The sequence below is a fragment of the Oncorhynchus clarkii genome, chromosome 31 (assembly GCF_045791955.1).
Source record: "Oncorhynchus clarkii lewisi isolate Uvic-CL-2024 chromosome 31, UVic_Ocla_1.0, whole genome shotgun sequence".
NCBI classification, from domain to species: Eukaryota; Metazoa; Chordata; class Actinopteri; order Salmoniformes; family Salmonidae; genus Oncorhynchus; species Oncorhynchus clarkii.
The window spans coordinates 3,884,917-3,905,008 of record NC_092177.1 but is presented as its reverse complement, the minus strand read 5'-3'; the positions used below and the strand labels follow the sequence as shown (position 1 = coordinate 3,905,008).

The 20,092-nt window shown below is 44.2% G+C and overlaps 1 protein-coding gene across 2 annotated transcripts; it reads right to left on the bottom strand.

Moving 5' to 3' along the window:
* Nucleotides 1–176: 176 nt before the first annotated feature.
* On the bottom strand, nucleotides 177–12,421 carry LOC139390701 (clathrin, light chain B). 2 transcript variants are annotated; one of them, XM_071138014.1, is made up of 7 exons: nucleotides 12,375–12,408; nucleotides 12,020–12,206; nucleotides 11,443–11,498; nucleotides 10,348–10,465; nucleotides 9,260–9,371; nucleotides 1,269–1,322; nucleotides 177–700 (listed from the first exon to the last, which is right to left on the bottom strand). In XM_071138014.1, the coding sequence occupies exons 2-7, from the start codon at nucleotides 12,204–12,206 to the stop codon at nucleotides 529–531; spliced, it is 699 nt and encodes a 232-aa protein (XP_070994115.1). In that variant the 5' UTR covers nucleotides 12,375–12,408; the 3' UTR covers nucleotides 177–528. The 2 variants fall into 2 exon arrangements, with proteins under 2 accessions (XP_070994115.1, XP_070994116.1); XM_071138015.1 differs by lacking the exon at nucleotides 1,269–1,322 and having other exon boundaries at nucleotides 12,020–12,421.
* Between the last annotated feature and the right edge of the window lie 7,671 nt (nucleotides 12,422–20,092).

Genomic DNA, 20,092 nt, shown 5'->3' with positions numbered 1-20,092 from the left:
ATCAAATACAAATTATAGTGGAGATGAACCTAATCTGTTATTTGATTAAAAGAACACTTCACACCCTAAATATTGGGGAGAGGAATCACGCTTAAGAGGTTTCACCCAATGCACCCCCCCCCCCAGTCCCTTTTATGAGAGGGAAGAAGTTTAATAAAGAATTTACAGTAACCATATTTTGTTAACGGTCAAATAGAAGCATTGTTGATGGGAAGTTAAAAAGACAAGAGAGCAGTCAGTCGTTCCATGTTAAGGTAGTGAGAGGTATATCACATCCACTGGATACATTACATCAGAATAAGGAAAGATGGCGGGAGAGACAATACCTTTCCTCTCCACATGTTACAGACATGACAGAAAACAGGAGGGTCTGAACATATAAGGAACCCTGAACCAAGAGTAGATATGAAAAGAGCCTAGAACATTCTGCCTTAATGCAAACCAAGGTTCATAACTCAAGAGTAGGCGTTTAATATTTTTTTTTTTAAAGGAGGGAAATATCACCACCCTTCTGTTCTATTGGCCGTACTAGCGCACCAGAGGTGTCTGTTTGAGGGCTATGAGGACCGAGCGCATCCGGGACACGTCCTTGGCCGTCCTGTTGGTCTTGGGGTTGAAGTCACAGAGACAGGCCACTCTCTCCCACTCCGTCCCTGGGCTGTCGCCGTCAGCCTCAGACAGGAAGGCCTCTTCAGATGCCCTGGAGGAGGGGAGGAAGGGAGACATGGATGAGGTGTTGGACAAGGTGTTTGAGGGGACGGTTTCCCCAGACACAGATTAAGCCTGGTTCTGGACTAATAAGCATCTCCTTTGAAATAACATTTTATTAATCAGTGTCAGGAAAACCGTCCCATAGAGATTAGTACCACTGACATGCCATGCTGCCAAAACACTCAATCACTTCCACGTCACAGAGTCCTAGCCCCTCAAATCACTTCCACATCAGACTCACAGCCCCTCAAATCACTTCCACATCACAGACTCACAGTGGGTGTACATTTGACTAAAACTTACACACAGTATTGAAAATAGGCTACATGCATTTCTGGCAAATGTTCACAACGGAAATGATAAGATGAAAGACAATGAACACTGTTGTCGTCATTTATGGACACAGTCAAATACAGTCCCTCCAGGACCCAAAATGGAGCCTAACTAGTGTGTTTGTTTCACAGTTGGGACATGCAAACACTGTTAACTACAGGTAACACACTTTTTAAAAAAAAGACAAGACAATACTAAACCAACAGAATAGTTCCAAAACCTACACGAAGTTTATCACTTGAGAGTTGGGCTGATGGTAGAAAGTCTCATCAGCAAGCCTAGGTGTTCAGAGCAAAAAGACAGAAGGGAGTGAAGAGAGAGACGAGTCAGTGGCATACAACATACAGAGTTAAGGTTTGGTAGGACAGGAAGCCATAGTGACAGAAGAACAAGATTCAGGAGGGTGAACACTACATTGTAGACTGACCAGGTGAATTCAGGTGAAAGCTATGATCACTTATTGATGCCACTTGTTTAATCCACTTCAATCAGTGTAGATGAAGGTGGGAGGAGACAGGTTAGGGAATTATTTTTTTAAAAGGCTTTGAGACATGAATTGTGTACCATTCAGACGGTGAACGGGCAAGACAAAATATTTAAGTGCCTTTGAACAGGGTATGGTAGTAGGTGACAGGCGCATCGTTTTGAGTCAAAAACTCCAACGCTGCTGGGGTTTCCCCCCCCCCCCACATGCTCAACCAGTTTCCTGTGTGTATCAAGAATGGTCCGACATCCAAGCCAACGGCAGGCCAGTGGTTGAAAACGGGTCATTGATGAAAGAGGACAAAGGGAGCCTGTCACAAGTTATGCAGAGCAACAGACAGACTACAGACAGTCAACCTGACAGATACAAAAAACTAATGTAAGAACTCGTTGTACTCTGAAACTAAACGGGGGTTCGGCTGCCGACGACCTTACAGAGTCCCACGTCTTTCAGAACCCCCAACCAAAAAAAAACAAGACACAGCAGTGGGAACAAAAACACTTGAAAATTGCCTGGTCTGATGAATCCTGGTTCCTGCTGTTTCACGCCGATTGGAAGACTAGAGTATGGAGGAAACCATGAGCACATGAATCCATCATGCCTCATGTCAACGTTACAGGCAGGCGGAGTGCTGGTGTGTTTTCATGACACACATTGGGCCCCTTTATAAAAGTGGAGCAACGTTTTTAAATACCACAGGATATCTGAACATCATTGCCAATCAGGTTCATCCCTCCATGTCAGCAGTGGATTTCTTCAGCAGGATAACACCCTATGCCAAAAGGATTGTCCAGGGATGGTTCCACAAACACGAGTGACTCCAGCTTATTGCAGTGGCCTGCCCAGTCCCCAGTCAACCAGTCCACCAGTCCCCAGTCAACCAGTATCTGTGGGATGAGATGGAACAAGCTATTCAAAGTAGAGATTAGAGGTCTACCGATTCATCGGAATGGCTGATTAATTAGGGCCGATTTCAAGTTTTCATAATCGGAAATGTGTATTTTTGGACACCGATTTCGCAGATAAAAAAATAAAAAAATAATATATATATATATATATTTTACACCTTTATTTAACTAGGCAAGTCAGTTTAGAACACATTCTTATTTTCAGTGATGGCCTCGTTCTGCCTGTTCAGGGGCAGAACGACAGATTTGTACCTTGTCAGCTCGGGGGATTCATTCTTGCAAACTTACAGTTAACAGTTAACTAGTCCAACGCTCTAACCACCTGCCTCTCATTGCACTCCACAAGGAGACTGCCTGTTACGCGAATGCAATAAGCCAAGGTAAGTTGCTAGCTAGAATTAAACTTATCTTATAAAAAACAATCAATCATAATCACTAGTTAACTACACATGGTTGATGATATTACTAGTTTATCTAGCGTGTCCTGCGTTGCATATAATTGATGCGGTGCGCATTCACGAAAAAGGACTGTCGTTGCTCCAACCTTTACCTAACTATAAACATCAATGCGTTTCTTAAAATCAATACACAAGTATATATTTTTAAACCTGCATATTTAGTTAATATTGCCTGCTAACATGAATTTATTTTAACTAGGTAAATTGTGTCACTTCTCTTGCAACAGAGTCAGGGTATATGCAGCAGTTTGGGCCGCCTGACTCGTTGCGAACTGTGTGGAGACTATTTCTTCCTAACAAAGACAGCCAACTTCGCCAAACGGGGGATGATTTAGCAAAAGCGCATTCGCGAAAAAAGCACAATCGTTACACGACTGTACCTAACCATAAACATCAATGCCTTTCTTAAAATCAATACACAGAAGTATATATTTTTAAACCTGCATATTTAGCTAAAAGAAATCCAGGTTAGCAGGCAATATTAACCAGGTGAAATTGCAGCACTTCTCTTGCGTTCATTGCACGCAGAGTCAGGGTATATGCAACAGTTTGGGCCGCCTGGATCGTTGCGAACTAATTATTTAGATAGACTTAATTATATGATTTGATATTTGATAGAGCAGCTATCAGGCTCGTAAGCATTCATTCAAACAGCACTTTTGTGCGTTTTGCCAGCAGCTGTTTGACTTCAAGCCTATCAATTCCTGAGATTAGGCTGGTGTAACCGATGTGAAATGGCTAGCTAGTTAGTGGGGTGCGCGCTAATAGTGTTTCAAACGTCACTCGCTCAGACTTTTTTTTTAACCTTTATTTAACTAGGCAAGTCAGTTAAGAACAAATTCTTATTTTCAATGACGGCCTAATGACGGCCTAGTGGGTTAACTGCCTGTTCAGCGGCAGAACGACAGATTTGTACCTTGTCAGCTCGGGGATTTGAACTTGCAACCTTTCGGTTACTAGTCCAATGCTCTAACCACTGTTCCCCTTGCTCTGCATGGGTAACGCTGCTTCGAGGGTGGCTGTTGTCGATGTGTTCCTGGTTCGAGCCCAGGGAGGAGCGAGACGGAAGCTATACTGTTACACTGGCAATACTAAAGTGCCTATAAGAACATCCAATAGTCAAAGGTTAATGAAATACAAATGGTATAGAGGGAAATAGTCCTATAATTCTGATAATAACTACAACCTAAAACTTCTTACCTGCGAATATGGACGTCTCATGTTAAAAGGAACCACCAGCTTTCATATGTTTTTATGTTCTGAGCAATATTGCACTTTTACTTTCTTCTCCAACACTTTGTTTTTGCATTATTTAAACCAAATTGAACATGTTTCATTATTTATTTGAGGCTAAATGGATTTTATTGATGTATTATATTAAGTTAAAATAAGTGTTCATTCAGTATTGCTGTAATTGTCATTATTAAAAAATATTTTTTGTATATATTTTTATTTATTTAAATCAGCCGATTAATCGGTATCGGCCTTTTTGGTCCCCCAATAATCGGTATCGGTGTTGAAAAATCATAATCGGTCGCCCTCTACTAGAGATCCACTACCAGCCAACTTGACACAACTGTAGGAAGCATTGGAGTCAACATGGGCCAGCATCCCTATGGAACACTTGACACCTTGTAGGGTTCATGCCCCGGCTGTTAATACCCCGACGAATTGAGGCAGTTCAACACAACATTAAGAAGGTGTTCCTAATGTTTTGTACAGTCAGTGTATAGGACAAACCAATTGCATTGTTATGATAAAGGCTGTCGTGGTAACAAGCGTTCTATTATAAAGGCTGTCGTGGTAACAAGCATTCTATTATAAAGGCTGTCGTGGTAACAAGCATTCATTGTCTCAACCATCATAGTCCACAGTAGTCAGCAGTTTAGACGAGACAATGGCCAAATATACTGCAACCTGACATTTATAGGTCAATGGACTTTTCTAGCCTCAGGGTATATCCCAAACGCCCCCCCCCCCCCCCCCCCTTTGCCCTATTTAGTGCGCTACTTTTGAACAGAGCCCTATAGGCCTTGGAGTGGTACACAATATAGAGAACCAGGTGCTATGTGGGATGCAGAATGTTTGGTTTTTAGGCTGTTGGCCTGGACACAGTGCAGTGCTAGCCTCTCTCTCATCTTAGAAGATAGTCACAGGGGCATTACAGCAAGAAATGGAGCTATAGTTACCTCTCTCTCTCATCTTAGAAGATACAGTCACAGGGACATTACAGCAAGAAATGGAGCTATAGTTACCTCTCTCTCTCATCTTAGAAGATACAGTCACAGGGACATTACAGCAAGAAATGGAGCTATAGTTACCTCTCTCTCTCTCTATACAGTCACAGGGGCATTACAGCAAGAAATGGAGCTATAGTTACCTCTCTCTCTCATCTTAGAAGATACAGTCACAGGGACATTACAGCAAGAAATGGAGCTATAGTTACCTCTCTCTCTCTCTATACAGTCACAGGGGCATTACAGCAAGAAATGGAGCTATAGTTACCTCTCTCATCTTAGAAGATACAGTCACAGGGACATTACAGCAAGAAATGGAGCTATAGTTACCTCTCTCTCTCTCTCTCTCTCATCTTAGAAGATACAGGGGCATTACAGCAAGAAATTGAGCTATAGTTACAAGCTGCTACTTTGACAGCATCTGCTGGGAAGCATGAGAGAAGGTTGGTTTTAGAACAGAAAAGCAAAGAGTCCCCCAGAGAATAAAATATATTTACGACGAGAAAGAAAAGTGAACGGGAGAGAAATACTTTGATAGTAATTGAAGTGTAGGATTAAAGAGGGCATTAAAATAGGTCATTAATAGTTCATCATCAGTTAATAGTCAAACGCAATGAGAAGTTACGTGTTATTTTGTGACTTCCTTAGGTTTTACGACAGTTCAGACGTTTAACGACAGGTCAGACGGTTTACGACAGGTCAGGTGTTTAACGACAGGTTAGACGGTTTACGACAGGTCAGACGGTTTACGACAGGTCAGGTGTTTAACGACAGGTCAGGTGTTTAACGACAGGTCAGGTGTTTTACGACAGGTCAGGTGCTTTACGACAGGTCAGACGGTTTACGACAGGTCAGACGGTTTACGACAGGTCAGACGGTTTACAACAGTTCAGGTGTTTTACGACAGGTCAGGTGTTTAACGACAGGGCAGATGTTTTACGACAGGTCAGACGCTTTACGACAGGTCAGACGGTTTACGACAGGTCAGGTGTTTTACAACAGTTCAGGTGTTTTACAACAGTTCAGGTGTTTTACAACAGTTCAGGTGTTTTACAACAGTTCAGGTGTTTAACGACAGGTCAGGTGTTTAACGACAGGTCAGACGTTTTTACGACAGTTCAGCTTGGTGACATAGAAATAGACACAAACGACTGATCCTTCAAGCATACAAACTGATCTCTGAATTTCTTACCAATCCTGAATAATGAGGCATTATCTATCTGCTCCAAAAAGCAGGCCAACAAAACATTGGAACCCTGGGGGTAGAGGTCAGCTCAGCTGTCACAGTTTCCACTCCGTTTAAGCTATTTACCAGGAAATCCTGTCCACGTTATTATTAGAATAAATATTTTAGGTACATGAATAAAGTCAACTTTCCGTGACAGTCTATCGAAAGTCTTTAAGCTTAAACTATAAACGCATCTTATTTCCTGATCTGATCTCACGGAATAACCACAGAAACACACATTCTGATCATATCAACACTCTTAATTCTCATACAGATACAATTTACATTTCATATTTTGTGTGATATATGTTGTATATTGTCTGAACTCGTATTTCCTGTTATGTTAGTTTCAGGGATGCAAACGGGTGATGGCCCGACAAGGTGACACTGAAACAATAAATCCCTGCTGGGGGGGGAATACAGGTTTTAACTAACTAAACAACAAAGAATATCATCTATATGATCAGTCTCTGTGTGTAAAATAAAAACTAGTTAATGTGAACCTGACTCACAGATAAAAAAAAATGTAAAGAAAGTAATCCAATGTTGTTTGTTGCCTAGTCTTAAGAACAAAACAATACACTAATATTACAGTTACCACGACAGCCTTTATAATAGAACGCTGGTTACCACGACAGCCTTTATAATAGAACGCTGGTTACCACGACAGCCTTTATAATAGAACGCTGGTTACCACGACAGCCTTTATAATAGAACGCTTGTTACCACGACAGCCTTTATAATAGAACGCTTGTTACCACGACAGCCTTTATAATAGAACGCTTGTTACCACGACAGCCTTTATAATAGAACGCTTGTTACCACGACAGCCTTTATAATAGAACGCTTGTTACCACGACAGCCTTTATAATAGAACGCTTGTTACCACGACAGCCTTTATAATAGAACGCTTGTTACCACGACAGCCTTTATAATATAACTCTTGTTACCACGACAGCCTTTATAATAGAACGCTTGTTACCACGACAGCCTTTATAATAGAACTCTTGTTACCACGACAGCCTTTATAATAGAACGCTTGTTACCACGACAGCCTTTATAATAGAACGCTTGTTACCACGACAGCCTTTATAATATAACTCTTGTTACCACGACAGCCTTTATAATAGAACGCTGGTTACCACGACAGCCTTTATGATAGAACGCTTGTTACCATGACAGCCTTTATAATAGAACGCTGGTTACCACGACAGCCTTTATAATAGAACGCTTGTTACCACGACAGCCTTTATAATAGAACGCTTGTTACCACGACAGCCTTTATAATAGAACTCGTTACCACGACAGCCTTTATAATAGAACTCTTGTTACCACGACAGCCTTTATAATAGAACGCTTGTTACCACGACAGCCTTTATAATAGAACGCTTGTTACCACGACAGCCTTTATGATAGAACGCTGGTTACCACGACAGCCTTTATGATAGAACGCTTGTTACCACGACAGCCTTTATGATAGAACGCTTGTTACCACGACAGCCTTTATAATAGAACGCTGGTTACCACGACAGCCTTTATAATAGAACGCTGGTTACCACAACAGCCTTTATAATAGAACGCTGGTTACCACGACAGCCTTTATCATAGAACACTTGTTACCACGACAGCCTTTATAATAGAACGCTGGTTACCACGACAGCCTTTATAATAGAACGCTGGTTACCACGACAGCCTTTATAATAGAACGCTTGTTACCACGACAGCCTTTATAATAGAACGCTGGTTACCACGACAGCCTTTATGATAGAACGCTTGTTACCACGACAGCCTTTATGATAGAACGCTTGTTACCACGACAGCCTTTATAATAGAACGCTTGTTACCACGACAGCCTTTATAATATAACGCTGGTTACCACGACAGCCTTTATAATAGAACGCTGGTTACCACGACAGCCTTTATAATAGAACGCTGGTTACCACAACAGCCTTTATAATAGAACGCTGGTTACCACGACAGCCTTTATCATAGAACGCTGGTTACCACGACAGCCTTTATGATAGAACGCTTGTTACCACGACAGCCTTTATGATAGAACGCTTGTTACCACGACAGCCTTTATAATAGAACGCTTGTTACCACGACAGCCTTTATAATAGAACGCTGGTTACCACGACAGCCTTTATAATAGAACGCTGGTTACCACGACAGCCTTTATAATAGAACGCTGGTTACCACAACAGCCTTTATAATAGAACGCTGGTTACCACGACAGCCCTTATAATAGAACACTTGTTACCACAACAGCCTTTTCACACCATAAACTCTATTATTTAATAAGTTGGCTAATGTTGCTCAACATTTCTCTGGCTAGTTAACGGAGAATCCGATCCCGCTAGCAAGATACTTCACAATGCTACCAATACTTGTTCCACCACACTGTCTCCCTCACCTCAAACTTTCCAAATGCCAGGTGTTTTTTTCGGTTACAGGTCATGAAGTACTGCTTCATCACCTTCTCACCCCCCGTCTCCGTGGTCAGGCTTCTGACCTACAGTACCTCTTCGTTATGGTTCAATGGACGCGCTGCTGTAAGTTAACTGACAAACTGTCTTTCAGAGCGCAGGCTGATGCTGTAAATAGTAAGTTGGTTGTCTCTTCTCTCTCCAATCGCGTGCTGCATTCTGTTATGTAAAACGATTGGCTGAGCCTTGGATACAGCCAGTATTGCTCCAAATGCTCATCATTCATTCACATACTGCCAGTAGTGATCTAACCCCCCCCCCCCCACAACTTTTCTAATTGTATCTACACGAATGAAGTAGGTCACCTACTTCAGATTGAAAACAGGGAATTTCACCAAAAAGGTGACTAGTTTGCATCCCTGTAGTTTTGAGGGAACCATGGTGGAACTAAACAAGAGCTAGCTAGGAACTAACCTGTTGTTGGACTTTTTCTTCTCCATCTGTTCAATCTGATGCACATGCCAGTCCTCCAGCTCTTTCTTGGCCTTCTCTTTCCACTCAGCCTCCGCTGCCTTGGATGCAGAGTCTTCAGGGTTCACATACACACAGGGAACGACGAGGATGATCAATACACAGTCAACAGAACGTGCACAATACCAGGGTCCTATTCAGTAGGAACGAAGCGGAAGCAAACAGAAGGAAATGGGGAGGACTACTTGAATATGTCCAATAATAATAGCGAAACGTTTTGCTACGGTGTGCACGAATGAACACTACCCAGGATGAAACGTTTTGCTACGGTGTGCACGAATGAACACTACCCAGGATGAAACGTTTTGCTACGGTGTGCACGAATGAACACTACCCAGGGTGAAACGTTTTGCTACGGTGTGCACGAATGAACACTACCCAGGATGAAACGTTTTAGTCCGAAATGCATTTGTATGAGCTACAGAAGATCTTTTCTCAGGAGATTCAATACAGCAGGAACAAGCCCAACTCCAGCATACCATACAGGACATGACACTGAGTGGAACCCAAATGAAGGGTGGTTCAAATAGACAGACTAATCAACTTCACCTTTTTTCCCCCCAGGTATTTTATTTAGCTTTTAAGCTGGTAGAGGGAAAATGTGACATTTATTTTTATTTTTTTACCTTTATTTAACTAGGCAAGTCAGTTAAGAACAAATTATTATTTTCAATGACGGCCTAGAAACAGTGGGTTAACTGCCTGTTCAGGGGCAGAACGACAGATTTGTACCTTGTCAGCTCGGGGATATGAACTTGCAACCTTTCGGTTACTAGTCCAATGCTCTAACCACTAGGCTACCCTGCCGCCCCAGGTGTCACTTTGTCAATGTGGACAATAAGTGGACAAAATACTGCATGTATCGTAGTTATAGGTAAGTCTGAAGTAGCTCTCTGTCCAAACTGGCACCCTATTCCCTACATAGTGCACTACTTTTGACCAGAGCCATATGGACCCTGGTTAAAAGTAGTGCACTATATAGGGACTAAGATGCCATTTGGGCCACACTATAGTCTCTGCTGTTTACTTACCTAGTTGCTCCAGCCGTGCCTTCTGCTCCTCCCTCCACTTACGCAGGCTCTCAGGCTCTGCTCTCAGAGAGTCCACCTGGGCGATGGCCGCATAGCTGTCCGATGGACCGTTGGACTCCTGGGGGGGGGGGGGGAGAAGAACCAGGACCAGGCATGAGACATAAGAACCACCAGTCATAGGCTGCGTTTACACAAGCAGCCCAATTCTGATCTTTTGCCAATTATAGTTTCCAACAGGCTGATATTCTACATAGTTTAGCGCAGACAACATGGTAATTAACTACAATGACCATAAAGACAATGCGCGATCGAGAGGGATAAAAAGCATTATGATTATTAAAAAAATTAAAATAGAACTGAAACCAATCTCAAGAAACACTAATTGCTCAGCACTAATAAGGCCCACTAGGTGATTCAGTAGTAACAGCTGGACACTGAGGAGCAAATGCAGAAATACTGTTGAACTTCCTGATTTGGACTCATTTAGATTTGGCTCATTATGAAATACCAGGAGCCATGACAATTCAAAAGTGAGTTGGTTTTGGGTGTCTCATGTGTGTTCGCAGGTGAGAAGAGTTAGCCAAATTCTTTCACCAATTAGCTTCAGCCAGCTGGTAAAATAGTTTTAACTTTGGACAGCCTATCTCCGGGGCTAGTTAGAGACCATCCATAAATGTGTAAATTAGACAACATGTTCATGTTGCATACCTTTTTATTTCTCATTAAATGCTTTCCATATCTGTATATTAATTTCTACAATGTATAGTTGGTTTGAGTCATTGAAATGTGGAGGAATTGGAATTGTAACCTCTAAGTTACAAGACCGGTGTCCCGTTCCTCGGGACAGTTGAGCTAACGTAGGCTAATGTGATTAGCACGATGTTATAAGAAACTATTCCCAGGACATAGAAATATCGGATATGGGCAGATTTACTTGTTAACAAATCACTTACCATTGAGAAAGAGGTACCTATTTCAGGTGTGTTGTCATCTGCTATAGGTACTGCCTCACTTACAAAACTAACCTATAATAAAACAAGTCTAAAAACATGTTCTTATAAATGTGAATTCTCATTAGAAGTGTTATTCTCTTACCAGCTCAAACATGTCTCCGTTTACCGTGGCTGTTGATGCCTCTGCAAACCCTGCATCTGGCAGACGAAACAAAGAAAAGGGCTTTAAACAAACTTTAAACAAACCTATGACATGCTTTACATTATTCTAACCTAGCTAGTCATCATTTGCTTTCTAGGGGTGGAGAGATAAGTGACAAGAATGCAGAAACACCTGCATGGGCAGTAACCTAAACTAGCCTCAATTTAGCCTGAGGGTAACTTCAATACATTTACACAATCACATCCAAACAATTATATCGGACAAACTTGAGTTTATAATTCAACTCAGAGTGTGATGTGCTGCTGCTCCAACTAACATGACTGTTTACATGGAAAGCTGTCAATCAACTAACAAGCTAACGTTAGCCACTTTGCTAACTAAAAAGCCAGGCTAAAACTTAGCCAAAACAAACTAACTTAACAAGTTGTCTGGTAAGAATTAACTACCTAGTTATGGTATTAATAAAAGTTATTTTATTTTATTGTCTTCGTTTATGTACTTCTAGTTAGGAGTTAGTTTTAGTTAACATGCTAACTTAGCATAGTTAGCAATTTACCATATTGTACAGGTGAATCGGCCGCCGGCTGCTGCTCAGCGGATCCCTGCAAAGCCCCGACTCCGGCCTCGTTATCCTCTATCACCGCTATTTCGCTTTCTTGCTGAGCTAAGAAAGCTGCAGCTGGGTCCACCTCGACAGGCAGCACTCCGTTGTCAGATGCAAACCCGAAATCTGCATCAGCCATCTTTCAACAAAAGTGAAATGTATCTAACGTTATAATTATTGATTGTTATCTTGCTGGCTTATCGATTCATTCAGCTGAGAGAGGAGTTATGATGATGGATATATCTGAATCATGCAGAACTTTTTCATGAACAGTTGTCAGCTAATAGAAGAATGAATAAGGACTAACGTTTAAGCGAGCTTCTTTCTGTCTGTGATGATTCATGATTGTTCACTTTCAATTTGCCTAGCCCTGCCACACGTACTTCCAACCTTTTGGTTTATTAGGATGTGTCTCTATCTGCTGGAGAAACCTAGAAATGCACTTCTATTACCCAACTGGTATCTGAAGCAGTGTTGCCATCTCCTCTGTAAGGAAAGTAGTTATTGGCTGTCCTAGAAGTCACTAAATGACTTCATCACCTAATTGGTATAATTGGCCATGTGCATGTAATTGTAATGGACGCTGTTGGAGAGAGGAATAACTCTGTGGGAGAGACAAGAAGTGAGTAAAAAACACCCTAAATATGTTTAGAACTACAAATGAACTTTCTTCTGTCGATTCTTGTTTTTTTTTTTTTATGTCACAATTCCAACCATCCTCTTTTATCTGGGCTTGGGACTGGAAAAAGTGACTCAAAAGTGACAGAGTTACTTCGTTTTTAATTATTATTTTTTGTTTATTTGTTTAGTTTTCTTAATTTGGTTTGGTTTTTAACCTTATGGTTCATGTAGGAGCCTACAACAAGTCACAGTAAATGATGAACATTTTTAACCGTATTGTTTTTTTGTATACAATCTACATTAACAACCTAATAGACCAAAAAGAGACAATAGAAAAAAAACTGTCAATGGCAATGTGAGACAATTATGATAACTAGTCTGGCCCTAATTCAGGTTAATTGTGTTTTTTTCCCCCCAGACCCCCCTCCAAACACACACACACAGGCTGTGCTGGCTCACAGAAAGAAAATACATAATAAATATAAACTGAGTAAGCAGCTGATGTGCCAAAAAGCTGTAAAACATTAACAGGTAGCTAGCTGGTGCTCATAGTTAGCCTCACCAGACCGCTTCAGTCCATATCGAATGTACAGGAGGGACTTAAGGGTCTGCAAGGACATCCCATTTCTAAGTTTGCGTTTTTGCCACACTCATCTGGCTGAATACTCTCTCGACTTCAGCATTCGAGTGTGGCAAGGGCAACACAGACACAGCAGCCATGGCAAGGGCAACACAGACACAGCAGCCATGGCAAGGACAACACAGACACAGCAGCCATGGCAAGGACAACACAGACACAGCAGCCATGGCAAGGACAACACAGACACAGCAGCCATGGCAAGGACAACACAGACACAGCAGCCATGGCAAGGACAACACAGACACAGCAGCCATGGCAAGGACAACACAGACACAGCAGCCATGGCAAGGGCAACACAGACACAGCAGCCATGGCAAGGGCAACACAGACACAGCAGCCATGGCAAGGGCAACACAGACACAGCAGCCATGGCAAGGGCAACACAGACACAGCAGCCATGGCAAGTTCTTGAAACGGGTTGATATCAGCTGCATCCCTGAACTTCCAAATCTCACTCCAGAAGCCCAGTGTGTTTTTTGTCTCATGCCATTTACTAAGATGGATGGCACGCCATTGCTGGACCATCTTGTCTATCTCTGCAGGGGAGTAGCCAAGGAGCGTGGCTATTTTTTTTCCTATTTCTCCAGGGCTCTTATTGTGCTTTAGAGTTTCCTCCACAATGAAAACTGACATGTACTGCAATGCTTCGATGTTGTCTGGCAGTCTCACCCTCAACTCTTTAGTGAGGGAGATGGTGAAGGCTACACAATGCTTCAATATTGTCTGGCAGTCTCACCCTCAACTCTTAGTGAGGGAGATGGTGAAGGCTACACAATGCTTCGATGTTGTCCGGAGGTCTCACCCTCAACTCATTAGTGAGGGAGATGGTGAAGGCTACACAATGCTTCGATATTGTCCGGCAGTCTCACCCTCAACTCATTAGTGAGGTAGATGGTGAAGGCTACACAATGCTTCGATGTTGTCTGGCAGTCTCACCCTCAACTCTTTAGTGAGGGAGATGGTGAAGGCTCAAACACACTGCTTTCGGACATTGTTTTCATCCTCAGGCGCAAGGTGTAGCTCAGCTGCCTTTGACTCAAAAAGGTAACCAAGGTACTTTTTGGGACTGGTGTATCCATCTATTGGCTCTTTGAGTACATTTAACATTTGCCAGTGGAATCAGCACCCTGCTGCTCACAGGCTTGATCTGGCTAACCAAGCTGTCAATTAGCTTAAGAGGATCTACTTGCTCTCCCTCAAGAGCCTTGATGGCCAACTGTACCTCACCCAGCACTACTGTACCTCACCCAGCACTACTGTACCTCACCCAGCACTACTGTACCTCACCCAGCACTGACTTCAAAAGAGTCAGATTCAATATGTTTTCAGGATCCCTGTACATGGAGTATAAACCCTCAGCAGTGTTCACTAGACATGGAGTATAAACCCTCAGCCATGTAGCAGTGTTCACTAGACATGGAGTATAAACCCTCAGCCAGGTAGCAGTGTTCACTAGACATGGAGTATAAACCCTCAGCAGTGTTCACTAGACATGGAGTATAAACCCTCAGCCATGTAGCAGTGTTCACTAGACATGGAGTATAAACCCTCAGCCAGGTAGCAGTGTTCACTAGACATGGAGTATAAACCCTCAGCCAGGTAGCAGTGTTCACTAGACATGGAGTATAAACCCTCAGCCAGGTAGCAGTGTTCACTAGACATGGAGTATAAACCCTCAGCCAGGTAGCAGTGTTCACTAGACATGGAGTATAAACCCTCAGCAGTGTTCACTAGACATGGGAGTATAAACCCTCAGCAGTGTTCACTGTACATGGAGTATAAACCCTCAGCAGTGTTCACTAGACATGGAGTATAAACCCTCAGCAGTGTTCACTGTACATGGAGTATAAACCCTCAGCAGTGTTCACTAGACATGGAGTATAAACCCTCAGCCATGTAGCAGTGTTCACTAGACATGGAGTATAAACCCTCAGCCAGGTAGCAGTGTTCACTAGACATGGAGTATAAACCCTCAGCCAGGTAGCAGTGTTCACTAGACATGGAGTATAAACCCTCAGCAGTGTTCACTAGACATGGAGTATAAACCCTCAGCCATGTAGCAGTGTTCACTAGACATGGAGTATAAACCCTCAGCCAGGTAGCAGTGTTCACTAGACATGGAGTATAAACCCTCAGCCAGGTAGCAGTGTTCACTAGACATGGAGTATAAACCCTCAGCCAGGTAGCAGTGTTCACTAGACATGGAGTATAAACCCTCAGCCAGGTAGCAGTGTTCACTAGACATGGAGTATAAACCCTCAGCCAGGTAGCAGTGTTCACTGGACCAGGAGTATAAACCCTCAGCCATGTAGCAGTGTTCACTGGACTTTGTGACTGCGAAATGCAGCCTAAGCTCCTCCCACTGGTCCAGAATGCGTGAAACCGCTGGTTCAATGGAGAGCCAACGTGTGGCACAGTGCTCAAATTGACCAGTGTTCCAAAAATGAGCTCTGGCTGGGAAAACGAGTTTAGAACGGTCCGGCCTGAAGATCACTGACGTTATGATTCGACCTCGTTTTCTTCCGAGTTCCCAGAAAGCAACATATTACCACACAAAGGATTGAAATGACGGGCTACTTTGACACGTCAATCTGAGATCAATAATAACGACCTTGTCTTGAATCCATCAGTAGCCTAGGCCAAGGTGTGTGAAGACGCATATTGTAGGCTACAATATGAGGAGGATATTTTATAGTCATAATAATGCTTTCCAGTTTCACTGACTCACCCAATGATGCACAGCTCACTCACTGGTGATGGCCAATGCACTCGTGCCAAAAGCCTCTCTCTCTCTCTCGTTTCACTTTGTAAAGCAATAGGCCTATTTGGAAGTTTATCAAATATTTTGGTAGCGTATGTAACAGTATAACTTTAAACCGTCCCCTCGCGCGAACCAGGGACCCTCTGCACACATCAACAACAGTCACCCACGACTACCTCCAGGCCACCAGAGGAACCTCAGGATGTCAACATTCCTCTGTAGTCAATGCATAGCTCACACAGCTGGGTGACAAGGCAGCTCCAAACAGATGTACAGTCACGTGTCACTCAAACAGGTGAGACTTCCAGGCCACCAGAGGAACCTCAGGATGTCAACATCAACGTGTGATACCTTTTTACCTGGTGAAGCATGGCTTGTTACGTCGTACATCATTGCTACGGGCTCGTGGTGGAATCGTGTGAGCACACCTACGAGACTGTTAGTCAGATCTGGGGACTTTGAAGAAGCTCTGAGTTCGGTGATGTGCCCTTGTATGTAGCAGCACAGTCAACAATAAACAAACAACAACTCTGATTTGGGTGATGTACTCCGTGACTCTTCTGACACTTTCTCAGCGTTCCCCTTGTCAAGGACATCAGACAGGAAACCTTTTGTAGTCTTTACGGAAAGTGTATGTTTCTCTTGAACTTGCACTTCAAGTTTAGGAGGCGCTGTTCGGCAACATGACGGTTGCCGGGTAAGGTGACGTCGTTCTTCCTGAAAGGTAACCTCGGCGACAGCTGAAGCTGGACAACTCTTGTGTTCTGGGCAGACAGTCAGTCAGTGCTTTAAGTATATAGCCAATGAGCGTACGAGGTTTCAAACATTCGTGGCCAATAGGATCTCTTGTTATCGGAGAGAACACGTCCGTATCACAGTGGAGGTATGTGGAGCCTAGGCAACGGTCACCTCAGGCTGTAATGACCCTCCTGGTAACTTGACAGACTCATTCAGTATCTTCCGTATCACAGTGGAGGTATGTGGAGCCTAGGCAACGGTCACCTCAGGCTGTAATGACCCTCCTGGGAACTTGACAGACTCATTCAGTATCTTCCGTATCACAGTGGAGGTATGTGGAGCCTAGGCAACGGTCACCTCAGGCTGTAATGACCCTCCTGGGAACTTGACAGACTCATTCAGTATCTTCCGTATCACAGTGGAGGTATGTGGAGCCTAGGCAACGGTCACCTCAGGCTGTAATGACCCTCCTGGTAACTTGACAGACTCATTCAGTATCTTCCGTATCACAGTGGAGGTATGTGGAGCCTAGGCAACGGTCACCTCAGGCTGTAATGACCCTCCTGGGAACTTGACAGACTCATTCAGTATCTTCCGTATCACAGTGGAGGTATGTGGAGCCTAGGCAACGGTCACCTCAGGCTGTAATGACCCTCCTGGGAACTTGACAGACTCATTCAGTATCTTCCGTATCACAGTGGAGGTATGTGGAGCCTAGGCAACGGTCACCTCAGGCTGTAATGACCCTCCTGGGAACTTGACAGACTCATTCAGTATCTTCCGTATCACAGTGGAGGTATGTGGAGCCTAGGCAACGGTCACCTCAGGCTGTAATGACCCTCCTGGGAACTTGACAGACTCATTCAGTATCTTCCGTATCACAGTGGAGGTATGTGGAGCCTAGGCAACGGTCACCTCAGGCTGTAATGACCCTCCTGGGAACTTGACAGACTCATTCAGTATCTTCCGTATCACAGTGGAGGTATGTGGAGCCTAGGCAACGGTAACCTCAGGCTGTAATGACCCTCCTGGGAACTTGACAGACTCATTCAGTATCTTCCGTATCACAGTGGAGGTATGTGGAGCCTAGGCAACGGTCACCTCAGGCTGTAATGACCCTCCTGGGAACTTGACAGACTCATTCAGTATCTTCCGTATCACAGTGGAGGTATGTGGAGCCTAGGCAACGGTCACCTCAGGCTGTAATGACCCTCCTGGGAACTTGACAGACTCATTCAGTATCTTCCGTATCACAGTGGAGGTATGTGGAGCCTAGGCAACGGTCACCTCAGGCTGTAATGACCCTCCTGGGAACTTGACAGACTCATTCAGTATCTTCCGTATCACAGTGGAGGTATGTGGAGCCTAGGCAACGGTCACCTCAGGCTGTAATGACCCTCCTGGGAACTTGACAGACTCATTCAGTATCTTCCGTATCACAGTGGAGGTATGTGGAGCCTAGGCAACGGTCACCTCAGGCTGTAATGACCCTCCTGGTAACTTGACAGACTCATTCAGTATCTTCCGTATCACAGTGGAGGTATGTGGAGCCTAGGCAACGGTCACCTCAGGCTGTAATGACCCTCCTGGGAACTTGACAGACTCATTCAGTATCTTCCGTATCACAGTGGAGGTATGTGGAGCCTAGGCAACGGTCACCTCAGGCTGTAATGACCCTCCTGGGAACTTGACAGACTCATTCAGTATCTTCCGTATCACAGTGGAGGTATGTGGAGCCTAGGCAACGGTCACCTCAGGCTGTAATGACCCTCCTGGGAACTTGACAGACTCATTCAGTATCTTCCGTATCACAGTGGAGGTATGTGGAGCCTAGGCAACGGTCACCTCAGGCTGTAATGACCCTCCTGGGAACTTGACAGACTCATTCAGTATCTTCCGTATCACAGTGGAGGTATGTGGAGCCTAGGCAACGGTCACCTCAGGCTGTAATGACCCTCCTGGGAACTTGACAGACTCATTCAGTATCTTCCGTATCACAGTGGAGGTATGTGGAGCCTAGGCAACGGTAACCTCAGGCTGTAATGACCCTCCTGGGAACTTGACAGACTCATTCAGTATCTTCCGTATCACAGTGGAGGTATGTGGAGCCTAGGCAACGGTCACCTCAGGCTGTAATGACCCTCCTGGGAACTTGACAGACTCATTCAGTATCTTCCGTATCACAGTGGAGGTATGTGGAGCCTAGGCAACGGTCACCTCAGGCTGTAATGACCCTCCTGGGAACTTGACAGACTCATTCAGTATCTTCCGTATCACAGTGGAGGTATGTGGAGCCTAGGCAACGGTAACCTCAGGCTGTAATGACCCTCCTGGGAACTTGACAGACTCATTCAGTATCTTCCGTATCACAGTGGAGGTATGTGGAGCCTAGGCAACGGTCACCTCAGGCTGTAATGACCCTCCTGGGAACTTGACAGACTCATTCAGTATCTTCCGTATCACAGTGGAGGTATGTGGAGCCTAGGCAACGGTCACCTCAGGCTGTAATGACCCTCCTGGGAACTTGACAGACTCATTCAGTATCTTCCGTATCACAGTGGAGGTATGTGGAGCCTAGGCAACGGTCACCTCAGGCTGTAATGACCCTCCTGGGAACTTGACAGACTCATTCAGTATCTTCCGTATCACAGTGGAGGTATGTGGAGCCTAGGCAACGGTCACCTCAGGCTGTAATGACCCTCCTGGGAACTTGACAGACTCATTCAGTATCTTCCGTATCACAGTGGAGGTATGTGGAGCCTAGGCAACGGTCACCTCAGGCTGTAATGACCCTCCTGGGAACTTGACAGACTCATTCAGTATCTTCCGTATCACAGTGGAGGTATGTGGAGCCTAGGCAACGGTCACCTCAGGCTGTAATGACCCTCCTGGGAACTTGACAGACTCATTCAGTATCTTCCGTATCACAGTGGAGGTATGTGGAGCCTAGGCAACGGTCACCTCAGGCTGTAATGACCCTCCTGGGAACTTGACAGACTCATTCAGTATCTTCCGTATCACAGTGGAGGTATGTGGAGCCTAGGCAACGGTCACCTCAGGCTGTAATGACCCTCCTGGGAACTTGACAGACTCATTCAGTATCTTCCGTATCACAGTGGAGGTATGTGGAGCCTAGGCAACGGTCACCTCAGGCTGTAATGACCCTCCTGGGAACTTGACAGACTCATTCAGTATCTTCCGTATCACAGTGGAGGTATGTGGAGCCTAGGCAACGGTCACCTCAGGCTGTAATGACCCTCCTGGG